Raw genomic sequence first — 15,146 nt, forward strand, 5'->3', positions numbered from 1 at the left:
ATCATGATGCCCAACATATGGGTGCATAGACATGCCGTCTTGTTTTTCATGTTTAAGTATTGAGGCAGGCAGCACCTAATCCACATTAGGATACCAGCATGTCAACACCATTTTACAGAGCTGTGATTTACATCTGCACCCAGCACTCTTACATAGGGTGAGAAACTGCACTGGGGAGTGATCTATGCAAAGCACAGCAGAGGTTAAAACTGCGTTCTCTGGTTTACAGCACTTTGTGCTCCAATCTAAAATCTCTGTCCTTCAGAAGTTATTTGTACTAATCATGTGGGGTTTCTTGGGCAGGCTGTCGCCTAGAAGAAAAATTGATTTTCTGCAGAAGTGTGTCGTCTGAAGGAGCATCACCTAATAACAGAGCCCTAGAAGGGAGCTCTACAGGAAGTCCTCTGTGCTCTGCAAAAGCTGGGGTCACTGCTATTGTGAACACAGCAAAGGAAAGTCACACTGGAATCACTGACCCTGGATGGACACCTGTACAAGGAGTTAATCTAAAGCTGCCTCAACAGATCAAGAGCAACCCTTACGCTTTAGGAAGTAAGACCAGATTAAACCAGAGACATGGAGGGACTGGGGACGGTTCCCTTGGCCTTGCCAAGAACGTTTTAGGGTCTCATTCTGCTACAAGGACAGGCTGCACAGGAGCTGGTCGGTTCTCTGGAAGGAGCTTGCAACAGAATATAGCCCTTCAGTTCAACTCAGTTAAACTTGGACACACTCCTCCAAAATCAGGACTGAGAGAAATGGGGAGATTGTCCTTCCCTCTGGAAGGAAAACCTGAAGTAATGAGGAATTGGGTGGGGCCAATTAGAAAACTTAGGTTGAAGACACTGGATAAGAGCTCCCACTTGCAGGTACCCAATGACCATGTACAATTAGAAGCAGATGGTACGAGCTGCACTGGAGTCTCTCTCTTTGCTCAGGAAGCACAGAGCAGATTAAAGTCAAATAAAAGTGACTGCTGCTTCCAGGGGCAGCAACAGTTTGAAGAGCTGGAATGTAGAGCAGTTCCTTCCACCATGGGGCAAAGGGAAGATGAGCAGCAGCAGAAAGTCATGGAAGCAACTGTGTGTGCAAAGAATAGCAAAGTCAGCTCTACGGGGGAGAAGGTTGTCCTCTGGACCAGGTATGTGCACGTGCAGCATATTTTATGTGCCTGTTACATTACGTGTCTGCAGTGGCTCATAGCTGTGCTGCTAGGGTATAGTTTCTGTTTTTTCCATCTTGCTGTCTCCCCTGCTCTTGATGTCTTTCGTAGTGTCTTCTCCTCTACCTTTCTTTTGCTCTCCAGTCTAGTTTCTCACTACAGCAGCCTGTAACAGCAGCAGAATACTTTTCATCCCAACTCTTAAACAGTCTGCTTGGTTTCTGACAGGCTTTAATAATAATTCCAATACTTCAGGCTGGGAAAGAAGTATGTTTTCCCTGGGATCCCCCTGCCCAAGAAAGACTAAGCACGATGCCTGAAGCGGAACATAACCAGTGTGCGGCAGCTCTTGAGGGAGGCACTTTCATAGCTCTCAGCCTAAGTCCTATTTTTAGGCACACCTGCTATCCACAAAACTCCAGCTTGTATGTTGCCTAACCTTGTAGGCAACTAAACTTGCTCAGTGCCTAACTTTTTTTTTTCCTCTTGTCAAGTGTGCTGCAGCCTCACTCTTGACAGCTAGGCATCTGTCTCCTGCATGTGCACACGGGCTATTGCCCTATGATAGTTGGAACATGGGTTTTCAGATGCCTAAGCCTCAGTGTGATTCACAAACTAGGAAAGATTGGGCCCGTGGTGAGTTTATACAGCATAGGCCTGAGTGGGTGGAGGAGGGTCTCCCTTATAATCTTTAGCCTAGGGGAATAGGATACTCACTCAGGATGTTAGAAATCCTTGGTTCAAGTCTCCTGTCCTCATAAGGAAGAAAAGGGGTTTGAATAGGGATCTGCTACCTCGCAGTTGAGTGCCCTAACGACTAAGCTGTGGAACATGCTGATGGGGCTGTCCCTCCCTCTCTCCTATTGAAGTTACACTTTAATTGAACAATGGAATACTTAAATTGGCTAGAGAATGAGATTGACTCCATAGCTTAGCCTTGAACACTTGGGTGAGGTGGGAGATCTCTGTTCAGATCCTTTCTCCCTCTCAGGAGGAAGGGGGCTTTGAACTTGGGGGGGAGGCTCCCATATTTTGGATGAGTACCTTATCCATGAGGCTAAAGATTACAAGGGCAGTCCTGGTCCCCTCATCCCTCCCCCACCAGTTGTTTGTTTCAGGTCCTGTATGCAATTTAAGCAGCTGAGCACCAATCTTTCTCCATTTTGTGGCTCACTGTTGGAGTTAATGCCTCTGTGCAGCCCAGACTTAAAGCATATATCCCCGAAAGAGGGGTAGGACTTAGCCTACACCTCTCTGATTGGTATGTCCCAGTGGCTAGCGTAGGCAGCTCCTGGCCTAGCGTGCTGACTTTGAGGTGCAGTCTAAGGTCCCATCTATTGTATAGGGATCCTAGGTGCCTAACTTGGGCTTTGGGTATTTGCAGTGTTGTTCCTGTGAATTTTCTAGGTACTTTAAAAGGTAGACACCATGATGTTCAGCACTGCACCAACCTGAGTCCATTTGTGCAGCCCACCCTTATTCAGGCCAAAGCGCTCTGGTGGTTGTTTTCATACTTGAGGTGGCTGAAGGGTCGTGTTCCTCTTTTTCCTCCCATAACTGTGGTGTATTGCTTGTAGGGAGGCTGACCGTGTCATTCTTACCACCTGCCAGGAGCGAGGAGCCCACCTGGAAACCTTCAGTACCATCTCGCAGGAACTGGGCAATAAAACTGCTAGTGAGGTAAGTGCTTGTATGTGAGCGAGTTGCAGATCATTTTGAAAGGTGTTAAGGGACTGAGAGAGATGGTTACTGCATTAGTCTGAGTGGTAATCCTGCCTTGTGCCATAAATTTAAAAAAAATTGTCACACCTGCCTAGCTATCAGTCTGTCCAGAAGCATTCTGGGACTGTAATTGCACAAGGCTTTGGAGTTTAGTGTGCATTGGCAGAATTATTAGGATGAGCGGTTTAGAAATAGCATAACCCCTGTGGTGTTTCCCACAATCACGTACTAGCCCAAATGCTTGAATTTTAATGTGCCTAAATGGCCTGTGGGGTGATTGTGTAAAGGTGTCTCCTTGAGGGACAGCTGTGATGTTCCACACATTTGCTATTAATACCAGATAATTAGCTCAACACTGTAATATGACTGCTTTCCTGCCAAGATTTTTAGAATGGTTCCTGGCTATTGCTGCAGTTCTTTTTTCTCATATGGGACTGGAGTTTGTTTAATGCTTCTGCTTTCACAGTAATGTCCAAATCTTAGTGTTCTGCTCGTGTGGGATCGAAAGGCCCCAATGCATGAGCCATTTACTCTCAAGTCTGTCTCCTGCTCAGGTGTCCCACCGGTTCAGGGAATTGATGAAGCTCTTTCATACATCATGTGATGGGAGCTCTGAGGATGAGGAAGATGCAGCAAGCACCAGTAATACTGACCAGCTGTCAGATAAGGATCTGCTCCTCTCTGAAGATGAACAGGATGACTAAATTTTGTGCTGCTGGACAAACTAACTACTATGTCACAAGTGTAGGTAGTGGCCAATTTGCTGCTAGAGGGGTGCTCGGGGGAAGGTTGGAATGATTGTACTTAATATGGCACCTTACTTTTTGGGATAATCTTGCTACATGTATAATGAACTAAACTTCATTTCTACAGGTGCACAGGTCTAATACAGTTTGCTACACAGCATTAGTAGGGCAATGCTACTCTGACAGCTTTTAATTCTTCAACTGTGACCTGAATGATTAAGAGGGGAAAACTTGTAAGACCTCTTTGGGCTTCTGTCAGGGGCAATGCCTTGGCTCCCAGCCTCCTGCATCTGTGTAATGAAGATTTAAATTGAACATCCTACTGATTTATTGCAGACACTGCAGTAAAAAACATCTAAATGTAATTAGTGTATCATAAGATGTCCTGTTTTCAGGTGAAGTAAATGCTTTTCCCACTCTTGAATTTTGTAAATTTCATTACTGTGCCCCTTTTATAACTGGAAAGGCTACAAGCTGAAATGATCCATTTTTATTGTGCACTCTTATGCTATCATTTTAAAACCTAATAAAACCCATTCTCTTGTGATAATGGACAACATTGATGTAAGTGGGAAACTCTTTTGCTAGAATTACAGATGTCTAAAGCTACCCTTTCCTCAGTGTAACCGATTGAGCAGAACTCACTTCATTTGCAGTAACATTTTATTCTTAAAAAAAAAAATAATAATAGTAATAATCAATATTGAACAGGGACAATGGTTTTTTTAAAGTTTCTCCTTCCTAAAGTGATAGGCACTAGTTTGAGTCTGCTTCATCCTCAGATTCATCCAACTCAGCGCTGCTTTTATAGGATTGGGACAGTGTTCGTAGCTCATGTAGGACCTCCTGAAAATCATAAAGTTCAACGCCTGCAGAGAAAAAGCTAGCCCAGCGCCGTACATCCACTTGCTGCAGCTCCTTGTATAAACTGTAGAGAGCCCTATACAGAACAGGTGATGACTGTAGTGCTGTTAGTACAGGAATGCTTTCAACTGCTGTGGGAAAAACATCTCAAGTGAGACATCACAATCAAACTATCACCATGTTCCCTTCCCCTTCTATTTTTAAAACAAGTGTTTAACAGGGCCAGGGGTTTTTGATAGAGCCTGTGTGCCTATGACATTGGCATGCACTGGACCTGCTCCAACAGTGGGGAGATGGCTTGATTTAGACGACCAGTGCGAGCTTGCTAAATACTTCCTCTTGTGTTAGTTCCCAAGCATTTTTTTAAAACAAACATTAACCCCTTTCTCACATGTGTTTATGATACAGAGCAATTTGTCAAAAAGTAGGGGTGTGGGTGAGCATCTTACCAGTTGAGCAGCTGGGAAGCTTGTCCTGGAGGAAACCTTGCTTGTTTAGAAAAGTAGAGAAAAATTGGGGATATGGGTGTAACACTTTACATGGGTCCTGAAGCAAATATGAGGTGCTGCCAAAGAAACAAAGTGAACAAAAGTTATCCAAAATTCACTATAGAAGTTTCATAATTACTAGTAACACCTCCCCAATGCTGGCAGGTCAGAGCAAATCACCAACCTGAATGTCCCGGGGAACAGAGCATGTAAGTAGCTTCCCAGCACCTCCTCCCCAGTTTCACAAACATGTAGTGCAGACTTGGGTTGTGACCCTGGAGGAAGATTACTGTAAAGAAAAACAAGTAAAGGTATATGATAAGTGGGCCTGGACTAAGATGCTGGTAACTGTGACTGAGCCACAAGGGGCCAGGGATGGTTCTAGTGTGATCCAAAACCAGTATGCAAGTTTCCTGTAACTCTTAGTAACAAGAGCATCCCTTATGGACCCCAGCCTTACAGTGATAACTTAGAGTAGAAGCAGGCCTTCTATCGAGCTTAAAGGTCATCTGCTTCAGCTCTCTTGGACCAGTCAGCTCTTTTGCACCAGTAAAGATATAAAGGCCATGGAGAATCCCTCCATTAAGAAGCCCCTATTGTCAGAGATCACCATGGCTAGGGACCAGCTTTGAAAGATGTGCACCATATCTAGCTTTTCTTACCTGATATGATTTTCCTTGCCAATTCCTCTCAGCACAACAGACTGAGCAAAACAGCAGCTGTCCTTTTGCCCCCCACATGAAGACAATGGTGTCCATGGCACTGCAAGCTGATAGCTGCACAATGCATCTGGGAGAGACTGACCACATGACATAGGAAAGGGTACAGCAGCCCCTGCAGCCACCACCTGAAAGCCAGAGGGAGAACAGGCTAATAGAAATACCTGTAATAATAATCTGATCTCAGCTTTATCTGAGGAGCAGAGGGACCTCAGGTAAGAGATTTATACCCAAACCACCAGCACACATCAATTCAGTAGGTTATAGAATGGCCACATGCTTACAGACCCAATGTATAGGCAAGAGGAAAGGTGGAAGGAGCAAGAACTAAGTGGCATTATGGCCACTAGAAGCCATACATAAAATTGAATCGCTACAGTAACACATTCACTATATAACGTTCACCTTATACCAATGGACAGAGTGGGGCTGGAGGGGCCGAGTGATAACTATTTTCTTAGAAGAATTCTACCTTTCTTCCAGAGAAGTTAAATGCTTCAGCAAGCTGTACCATGGAGAACTGGGAGGAATGGAGTCTGTATGGAACACTGAGGGTATCCAATGCTGTTGCCAAGATTGCACTGCTGTGATAGTTTAAAGAGGCCTACAGAAGAACAATTGAACGATTGCAAAATTACAGGTGGAAAAGGTCATTTACGATTACATTTCAGACTCTTCTGTGCCTTAACCAAACCAACTAAAGCAGTTTCTATTAGGAATGACCAGGGTAGAGCAAACAGGCCATAGGATACAAACCAATGATGTTATATTTTAAAATGTGCGTGACTTAGAACTCTGTTAATAAAAAAAAAAGTGCTATTGATAATTACCTCATTTCTCCAATAACAGAATACAATGTTACTGTCCCTTATGTTCTGCTGTGCATGTCCAGTTGGAGAATATTTACAGACAGTTATGGAGCTCAGATCATTGAGACCAAGTCCTACAATCTACAAAGTTTTGAGCTTTCTGCAATTCAATTAACATTGTAATGAGTTGACTAAATCAGAGCACAATGAGCCAGTGTCTGCCTGAGATGACAACTCTGAACCAGTTTAGGTTTCCTGTGCAGTCACCCATATGCATCACCTCCAGCCTTGGATTGAGCCAGTTAAGCAAGATTTGAGAATCTGCAAACTGAATTCAATCATGAGCGAATCCATCTTAGTCCTATAACACAAGGAAAGTGTGTGTGACACAGTTCAGCTAATTGTTACAACTAATGTTAAGGGCCATAAGCCAGAGTTAAAATGAAGAGTGCAGTAAATGGCAGAAAAGGTAAATGGAATGTAGGCTCATGTACAAGCAGAAAACAGATTACTCAGAGGTCTGAAGTATTTACCAGATAAAGGGTATTAGACAGATCACCAAACATTACTTTATAAGGTCATTGAACAGACCAGAAGGGGCAGGTCCTGAAAGAAACTATTATTTATAACTTCCCTTGAGGTAGAAAAAATAATTATTTTTTAGCATGGGAGGACTTTGTGCCAGAAGGGTAAAACTTCAGACACTACAGAATATAAAACAGAGTTGCCAGGCCTTTCCAGATAAAGGGTTCCCAAAAGCTTCCAGTCTATGCACACAGTCAGTGACAGTGTATACTCACATCATAATGTACATATGGGAGCGTAACAGGGGCTTCTGCTCTGAGTCCCAGACTTCCGTTGAGTGATAGTGGACAAAAGAGTGAGCTGTGACTGGAGAGATGGACAATTCCCAGGACTGTGTTCATCAGCCTGTAAAAATCCTTCCGGGACACCTATGGACAAAAAATACCAAAATCCAGAGAGCTCTGCTTGGCACTTAGACAATTTAGCAATGAAACATGATGCCCCCAATAATTTGTCCTGGTCTAAGGCTCCTTTGGAAGCAAGAGTACTATGCCAGGCAGATAGACGGGCAGCTACTGTTCCAGTACCCACTGCACTAAGATGCTCATTTGATCTATCTTCTTCCTTATCAATATCTATTTTACATGAAAGAGTGATTCAGAACATGTGCGCTAATTTCAGGAGAACAGGCATTGTCTCTTTTTCCACTACACACTTACCCCAACGTTAGGAATGACTGGAGTCAAGCCCCATGTCAGGATTCCTCTCCCCAAATACTCATCATGGAGAAGTTCTGTCACCTTAGCTCCAACTCCAGAAAATCCATTGTCCAAGTCACACAGAATCTGAAAACCCTACACAAAAAGGGACAAATAGTGCTGAATTTCTACCATAACTCCAACTGGCAGAGTTTCCCAACCAAGTCAGGTTAATGTAGCCCCACGTACCTGAAGATAATCACACTCTTCCACATAGAAGTGCAATCTATTTTCTAGCTCCTCTAGGTAAGTGGAGTCATTCAGAAGGCTTTCACCTTGTCCAAAAGCTTCCAGGTGACTGGACTCTCTAAAAGAAGGGACAAAGTGAGCATTTAACTCCACTTCCCCTTTTTGTGTCCTTTAGAAAGAACAACAAACCATTCTGCTCCCATGGGCCCAAGTATCCAGTTAACCTGAGCCCTAAACTGCAGGCAGCAGCAGTGCCCCTTCTTGGAGCTACCATTTTGCCTCAGTTTACATTTGAAGTGAAATAAACATACCCATTGTAGTTGTACTTATGTATCATGAAGATGCTTCTGGGGTGCAGCTTCACCCGGAGGTAATCAGACCAAACCGGCACGTTGCCTTCCAACTGGTGAACCTTCTGAGAAATAGCCAACTGCGTAGGGAGCTGAGAGACATCTGCAAGAGCAGTTACAGATAAAAGATTCAGGTCAGAGGGTCCCCGCCAACACTGAGCTTCTAATAATCCAGACTGTGGGGTCATGAGGCTCTCTAATAAAGTGTTTTTGTTTGTTTGTTTTTAAACCAAGCTCCCAGTCCATTGCATATAAGTCTCTTGGTAACCAAGTAACCTAGTCCCGTAACCTATTTCCTGTGCCCTTCACACCATGGCTTTAGCCCAAACCCCTACCCTCTCTGTCACAGGCGCATAGTGACAGGATAGCATTGTGATAACTCTATTACATGTGTATGAAGATATACTTTGTGCTAAACAGAGTTCTTTAGCGCTGAACACAGACATACAAAACCAATCAATGGAGGAAAGCAATCACAGGAGGGAGTATGATGAATTTGGACTTTATTTAATAAAACATTCCATTAATCATAATTAAAATATCTTATAATTGCAATGAAGTCTCGTCCCCATTTCATTCTCTTTACAATTCTTCATTCCTGTGAACTCTGACCTCAACCGACATACAGGCACAGAAGACTGACTTACATACCTTTACTGCGAGGAAGAGCTCTGGGATTGAAGTCTCCATCAGAGGATGTGCCTCCCTGCAACAAAAAGCCCCAAAGATAGATTTTACTAGGGCTTTGCCTCACTTGTAAATGGATAACGGGTATATAGTGGGAAAGGGCTGGGAACATTGGTCTACAACTGTGCTTATACGGTACACTATACAGTATGAAAAAAGTCTCATTTCTCTAGTGATTTTATCCTGAATGAACTCAGGGTGCTTCACACAAAGAGCAGTACTGTAATGCAGGCAACAGCTACAGGGCACTAGGAAAGGAGTGCAACCTTAACCGAGGACACCAATGGTAGATCTTCAGCCTGGACTTGTATGACTCCTGCCAAGCTACAGGGTTGTGTTACTTGGAAAACATTTCACCCATTTCTTTCAAATCAAAACAGCAGACCTTTGCTTTACACAGACAGCTGAACATTAGAGAAAAGGCCCTTCACAGTTGTTGAACCCTCTGAAAACCACTTGCTGCAATGCCAATGGCGTCTCTGGTCCATTTACAGTTGTACTTTGCTCACACAGTTTGTGCAAAAATAGCTTTCCCTCCTACACCCAGCAGCAGTCATTAAATCCAGAATTTACACTCCTGTACACTGGCGTCCCTCTGATAGTCAGGCCTTTATTGCAGTTTCTCAATCTCTCTGCTCTTGAGCGTTGCCACTGGAGACATGGAGCCGTCAGCTCTGCTGGTATTATGTTCAGAAAGGCCTTAGGAAGGCTTAAGGGAAATAATTCCAACCACATGTTCTTTTACAAAAAAGCAAGTAGTTAGATCATAGAACCCAGGCAACATGGGGTAGAGGAAGTGGAAAGGGCTAGAAACCAAAACCTACCAGCAAGAAAAGCAACAATATTTGATACAGCTTGTTGCCAAGACCAAATCCCTGTTAATTTAGTAATCTGGTTCTAGGATACTAATCAAACCCATTCGGTATCTACACTTTGAGTTCTGGCTTCTCACCTGCTGTTCGCGGAGATCCTGCAGGAAAAGGTTCTTTGCAGGAAGGTCCTCTTGATGAGTTGTCAGATTACCCTTCCTGAAAGATAAATTATTTTTATCTTTATTATTTATACTACAGGAGCACAAGGAGCCCTTCGAGAGCGAGGTCCCACTGGCCCCTCTACATGAACATAACACAAGCCAGTTCCTACCCTGAAAAGCTCATAGCCCAGTATCTAGCTCACTTAGTAAAATCTGGCTATTGAGTTGTGATAATTACATTGATCTGCTATGGCAATTCCTAACTCGTTACAGTAGCCAACACTGCATGTTTCAGAGACAGATGCAGGAAACCTCCTAGTGGCTAATTCTAAGAATAATCTACCCAGAAGGGATGTTTCCTTCTCACCTTGAAGAGCAGCAGAAAGAATTCTGTCTGCTCCAATCCATGGGACTTTACTGAAAAAGTCGCTCCTGTGACGTTCCCCCCCTGCAATCCAGACCAGTGTGTCACCCCAATTCTTCACTCTTGGGCCCCAATTTACCTCACTTTGTTGTGTGAACCACTCACTCCTGGATTGCCCAGCTTCCTGCATGTAATCGGTCCCTCACCTAGTGAAGGAGCACTCTGGCCAGCCACTCATGGGATAGACCCCAGCAAACACGCCCAGTCCCAGAAGCAACCCCGGGAACTGCCATCTTCAGTGCTGTACACTGCACCCTACAAGCTCATTTATACTTGTCCATCAATTTATCAAAGAAATTGACATGCACCACCTGTCACTCTGAGGTCTCTGCACACGTTCAATCCGCATGCACTGTTTTAGATAAGCCAAACAAATAAGTTTACTGATTACAGTAAGATTTTAAGTGAATCTTAGTTAATTGTGATTAACGCCTTAATTTATTAATAATCTGACTAACAGATAACTCGCATCTTAACCCAAGATCAATATTCCAGTCTGTGTTCAGCTTACCACACAGGCTGGTTGCGATGCCTCTTGCAACCAGGCCCCCCTCCCTGTGGGTAGATTCTCAGTCTTTGGTGTTGCTTAGAAGATGGATTCCAGGGGAAAGCCCGCGACAAAGAAGCATCAGCTTTTAACAAAAACAACGAGAGTCCTGTAGCACTTTAAAGACTAATAAATTTAATTTCTGCAGGCATAAGTTTTCATGGGCTGCAACCCACTTTGTCAGATGCAAGAAATAGAAATCAGATGGCAGGTATATATATACATCCAAGTTTAAGGAACAACCATGGGAAAGTAGTGGAGGCCTAATCACAACCATTGATTAGGAAGTGAGAATGTGTGAACAGAGAGAATTACTTCTTGTAATGAGATAGCCATTCCAAGTCCGTTTAAATCCAGTTTGATTGTGTCAAGTTTGCAGATCAGTTCAAGCTCAGCAGTTTCTATTTGACGTCTGTTTTTGAAGTTTTGTTGTAAAAGTATGGCAACTTTCAAGTCATTTACAGTGTGTCCTGGGAGATTGAAGTGTTCTCCGACTGGTTTATGGATGTTTATGTTTTTTATGTCTGATTTGTATCCATTTATTCTTTTGTGTAGTGACAGTCCGGAACACTTCAGTCTCCCAGGACACTCTGTAAATGACTTGAAAGTTGCCATACTTTTACAAAAAAACTTCAAAAACAGACTTTAAATAGAAACTGCTGAGCTTGAACTGATCTGCAAACTTGACACAATCAAACTGGGTTTAAACAGGGACTTGGAATGGCTCTCTCTCTGTTCACATATTCTCACCTCTTATCAATGGTTGTGAATAGGCCTCAACTACTTCCCCATTACTGTTCCTTACTCTTGGATGTATATATATACCTGCCATCTGATTTCTATTCCTTGCATCTGATGAAGTGGGTTGCAGTCCATGAAAGCTTATGCCTGCAGAAATTAAATTTGTTAGTCTTTAAAGTGCTACAGGACTCTCGTTGTTTTTGCTGTATACAGACTAACACGGCTACCCCCCCTGGAACTTTTCAGCTTTTAACAAGTTTCCCCAACACCCCCTGGGGTCAGGTGATCGGCTCTGTCCAGCAATGGGCATGATTTCTTGCATTTGAGCCAAAAAAGTGCTCACAGGTGCTTAGGCCAGTCCATTGTTCCTGTATGCATGCTTCTGCTGAGCATGGAAACACAGCTTTGTGATCTTATTCAAGCCATGAGACACACACATTTGAGAATATGACACAGCAGAGTTTTGTATGACATGTCAGGAAACATGCTACCATAGCAATAATGGTCAGTATGTCATGAGCATTCCAAAAACACCTGACATGACATTCTTTGCATCAGACAATACACAGTTACACTGGAAGGGTGAACATGAATGATACACAAATCACACCATAAGGGTGTACATGGGGTTCAGCGCGTCACAGCTCCTGTCAGCTTCTTTAACTTACTTTAATTTATAGTAGGCCATGGAAGAGAGGGAGCAAGGGGGGAGTTATTTCAAACAGAAGAAGACTTGAGCGCTGAGCTGTGAATCAACTTGGGGACACATTTTCAGGATGAAAGTAGAGGTCTCAAACGTTTAGTCGACCTGACATTCAGCAGGAGGAACTAGATTATTAATTATTTGCAGTCCAGTAGCTCACATAACATACTAGGTCATTTTTAAGGTTAAGATTTTGCCACAGTTATTTTTAGTAAAAACCACAGACAAGTCACAGACAATACACAAAAATTAATGGAAGCCATGACCCGTCCATGACTTTTACTAAAAATAACAGGGCGACAGCTGGGAGCTGCCCAGGGAGGAGGAGGAGGAGGCGCAGCTCGGAGCTTGGGGGGTCCAGGCTGCAGTCCGTTGCTGTGGCTTGGGGTTGAGGGGTCCCCACATGGTGACTGGGAGCTGAGGGGACCCGCTGCACAGCTGGGAGCTCCAGGGACCCCCACCATCAGCCGCCATGGATGGTGGGGACTCTGGAGCTCAGAGCTGCTGTGGGCAGCATAGGGACCCTGAGTCTCTTACATCCCCCCGCTGCCCGTGGCTTGGAACTGCAGAGCCCTGAGGCTCCAGAGTCCTCCCACGTGGCTCAGGGGTCCCCCCCACCCCTCATAGCTGGGGGCATTGGAGTTCCCCTGCCACCACAGTGACTAGAAACTGAAGGGTCCTTCCGTGGCGGCTCAGAGCTCCAAGGACCCCAGTCAGGTGCCATGGGTGGTGTGGACCTCAGACCTACTGCCAGCGGTAGAGGGACCCTGGAGCTCAGAGCTGCCCGCAGTGGTGGCTCCAAGCCACAGGGCCCCTGCCGCCCGCAGTGGTGGCTCCCACTGAGAGCTGCCACCTCCTGAGAGCTCCACAGTCCCCAGACGCTGACAGCTTCTCCCCTGCAGCCCGAGATCTCCTGAAGCATTAACTGCACTCTGGGAAGAAGCAGCCAGCTAGGATGAAAGAACAAATGGTAACACTCACCATGCTACTGAGGTGTCTGTTGTCACATCCCCAAACAAACTGCCCTCCTGTGTCAGGGAGTTCAGGCTTCCTGAATAAGATCATAAGGTCACTGACACGGCTGCAGGGGTTGCAGTATTTAGGAATAAAGACAGTCTGAAACCCCGACATATTCTCCACTACAGATGGGCCCCGCCCCCCGAGGTCGGAAGCTAGCCACCGCCAGGCAACCTGCGCCTGCACAGAGTGCGGGAGGCAGCGCTGCGTCTACACCGCGAAATCCAGTGCGGCAAGGGGAGCAGCAAAGCACGTGCTGCTGGGATGCCTGCCCCACTGGGCACGGTCCTTCCCGGGCACTCCCACAGACCACGGGCAGCAGAGTCTCACTCCGTCCCCCGGCCCCGCCGGTGCAGCAGCCGCCCGCTACCTTTCACATCCATAAGGATGAGTCGAGGCGTGTATGTCTCCCGCCCGCTGGTCCGCCCTGCCCGGTACAGGACATCGGGGCAGAGCCTGCGATCCTGCACCTCGGAGTCGTAGCAAAAGGCAGCATCCTGCGGCGGAGAGATGGTCGGTGTTGGTGGCCAGGAAGGAGACGGAGACAGAGCAGCCCCCCCCCCCCCCCATGTCCCATGCACCGGAGTCACTGCTCCCCCCTCCCCGCCCCAGACGCTCCCCCCGAGACTGCTCCCCCCTCCCCGCCCCAGACTGCTCCCCCCTCCCCCCTGCGGAGTCCCCCCCCCCCCCCCCCCCGGAGTCATGCTCCCCCCTCCCCACGCACCGGAGTCACTGCTCCCCCTCCCCCCTGCACCGGAGTCACTGCTCCCCCCTCCCCCTGCACCGGAGTCACTGCTCCCCCTCCCCCCACGCACCGGAGTCATTGCTCCCCCTTCCCCCACGCACCGGAATCACTGCTCCCCCTCCCCCCCCACGCACCGGAGTCACTGCTCCCCCCTCCCCCCCCGCACCGGAATCACTGCTCCCCCCTCCCCCCACGCACCGGAGTCACTGCTCCCCCCTCCCCCCCTGCACCGGAGTCACTGCTCCCCCCTCCCCCCCCTGCACCGGAGTCACTGCTCCCCCCTCCCCCCACGCACCGGAGTCACTGCTCCCCCCTCCCCCCACGCACCGGAGTCACTGCTCCCCCCTCCCCCCACAGCGCCCTTCCCGCAGCTCCCCCTGCTGCCGTCTGTCTCCGGCGGAGGGGCGCGGCGCGCTGGAGCTGGCGCCAGGTGAGGCGAAGCAGGCCGCGGGGGGTGTGTGTGTGTGTGTGTGGCGCTGAGGCGGCCCCGGCCAGGGGAGGGTCGGGCCGGGTCGGGCCGGGCCGGGCGGAAGGGCTCGTGCGAGGCTGCGGCAGCGCGGGGGGAGGGGCGCTGTCAGGGGAGGCTGGTCCGCACCTGCAGGTTCCACCAATGCGCCCCCACGAATCCCGCGTAGCTGCCCAGCTGCAGGGTCAGCGCCGCCCGCGGGGGCCCGCCCGCCTCGAACATCCTTCAAGCACCAGCACTGCCCGGCGGCGGGACTGTCTCTTTCTTGGGCCCCATTGGCTGAAGCACCTGCCATTTGAGAGTCCCACCAATCCGGCAACACCCTCCACACGTGGAGGCCCACCTCCCTCCTGATTGGCTGCAAACCAGGTCTGGGCGAAGGGTCCGGCTCACGTAGTTTAGCAGACGTCACGTGCGACTTCGCTGCCCGAGAGTGACGCGGGATCCCTCACGCCCATAAACTCCGCCCCCTGCTCGCGCGAGACCTGCCGTTCGACCCCCCTCCCCCTTA

General features: G+C 47.3%; 2 protein-coding genes across 10 annotated transcripts in view; one reads left to right on the forward strand and one right to left on the reverse strand.

Annotated features, from left to right (window-relative positions):
- Positions 1-5,810, forward strand: part of LOC137147238 (GON-4-like protein) — a 47,815-nt gene extending 42,005 nt beyond the window's left edge. For 2 of the 5 annotated variants that reach the window (XM_067539135.1, XM_067539138.1), the window contains 3 exons: positions 304-1,141; positions 2,740-2,842; positions 3,439-4,054. In XM_067539135.1, coding sequence (XP_067395236.1) covers positions 304-1,141; positions 2,740-2,842; positions 3,439-3,588 — 1,091 coding nt within the window. In that variant the 3' untranslated portion in view covers positions 3,589-4,054. Of the gene's footprint in view, positions 1-303; positions 1,142-2,739; positions 2,843-3,438; positions 4,055-5,676 lie in introns of those variants that run through there. The other 3 variants (XM_067539137.1, XM_067539136.1, XM_067539139.1) reach the window with 3 other exon arrangements.
- MSTO1 (misato mitochondrial distribution and morphology regulator 1) lies at positions 4,330-15,131 on the reverse strand. 5 transcript variants are annotated; one of them, XM_067539141.1, is made up of 14 exons: positions 14,765-15,131; positions 13,795-13,921; positions 13,389-13,458; positions 9,972-10,047; positions 8,984-9,038; positions 8,294-8,435; positions 7,983-8,100; positions 7,755-7,889; positions 7,311-7,463; positions 6,174-6,305; positions 5,645-5,829; positions 5,167-5,271; positions 4,944-5,059; positions 4,330-4,625 (listed from the first exon to the last, which is right to left on the reverse strand). In XM_067539141.1, exons 1-14 carry the CDS (start codon positions 14,855-14,857, stop codon positions 4,387-4,389), a joined length of 1,746 nt encoding a protein of 581 aa, XP_067395242.1. In that variant the 5' UTR covers positions 14,858-15,131; the 3' UTR covers positions 4,330-4,386. The 5 variants fall into 5 exon arrangements, with proteins under 5 accessions (XP_067395242.1, XP_067395243.1, XP_067395246.1 ...); XM_067539142.1 differs by lacking the exon at positions 13,795-13,921 and having other exon boundaries at positions 14,765-15,123; XM_067539145.1 differs by lacking the exons at positions 13,389-13,458; positions 13,795-13,921 and having other exon boundaries at positions 14,765-14,780.
- Between the last annotated feature and the right edge of the window lie 15 nt (positions 15,132-15,146).

The sequence above is a fragment of the Emydura macquarii genome, unplaced genomic scaffold (assembly GCF_026122565.2).
Source record: "Emydura macquarii macquarii isolate MOO-44397 ecotype Brisbane River unplaced genomic scaffold, CSIRO-AGI_Emac_v2 contig_527, whole genome shotgun sequence".
Classification (NCBI taxonomy): Eukaryota; Metazoa; Chordata; order Testudines; family Chelidae; genus Emydura; species Emydura macquarii.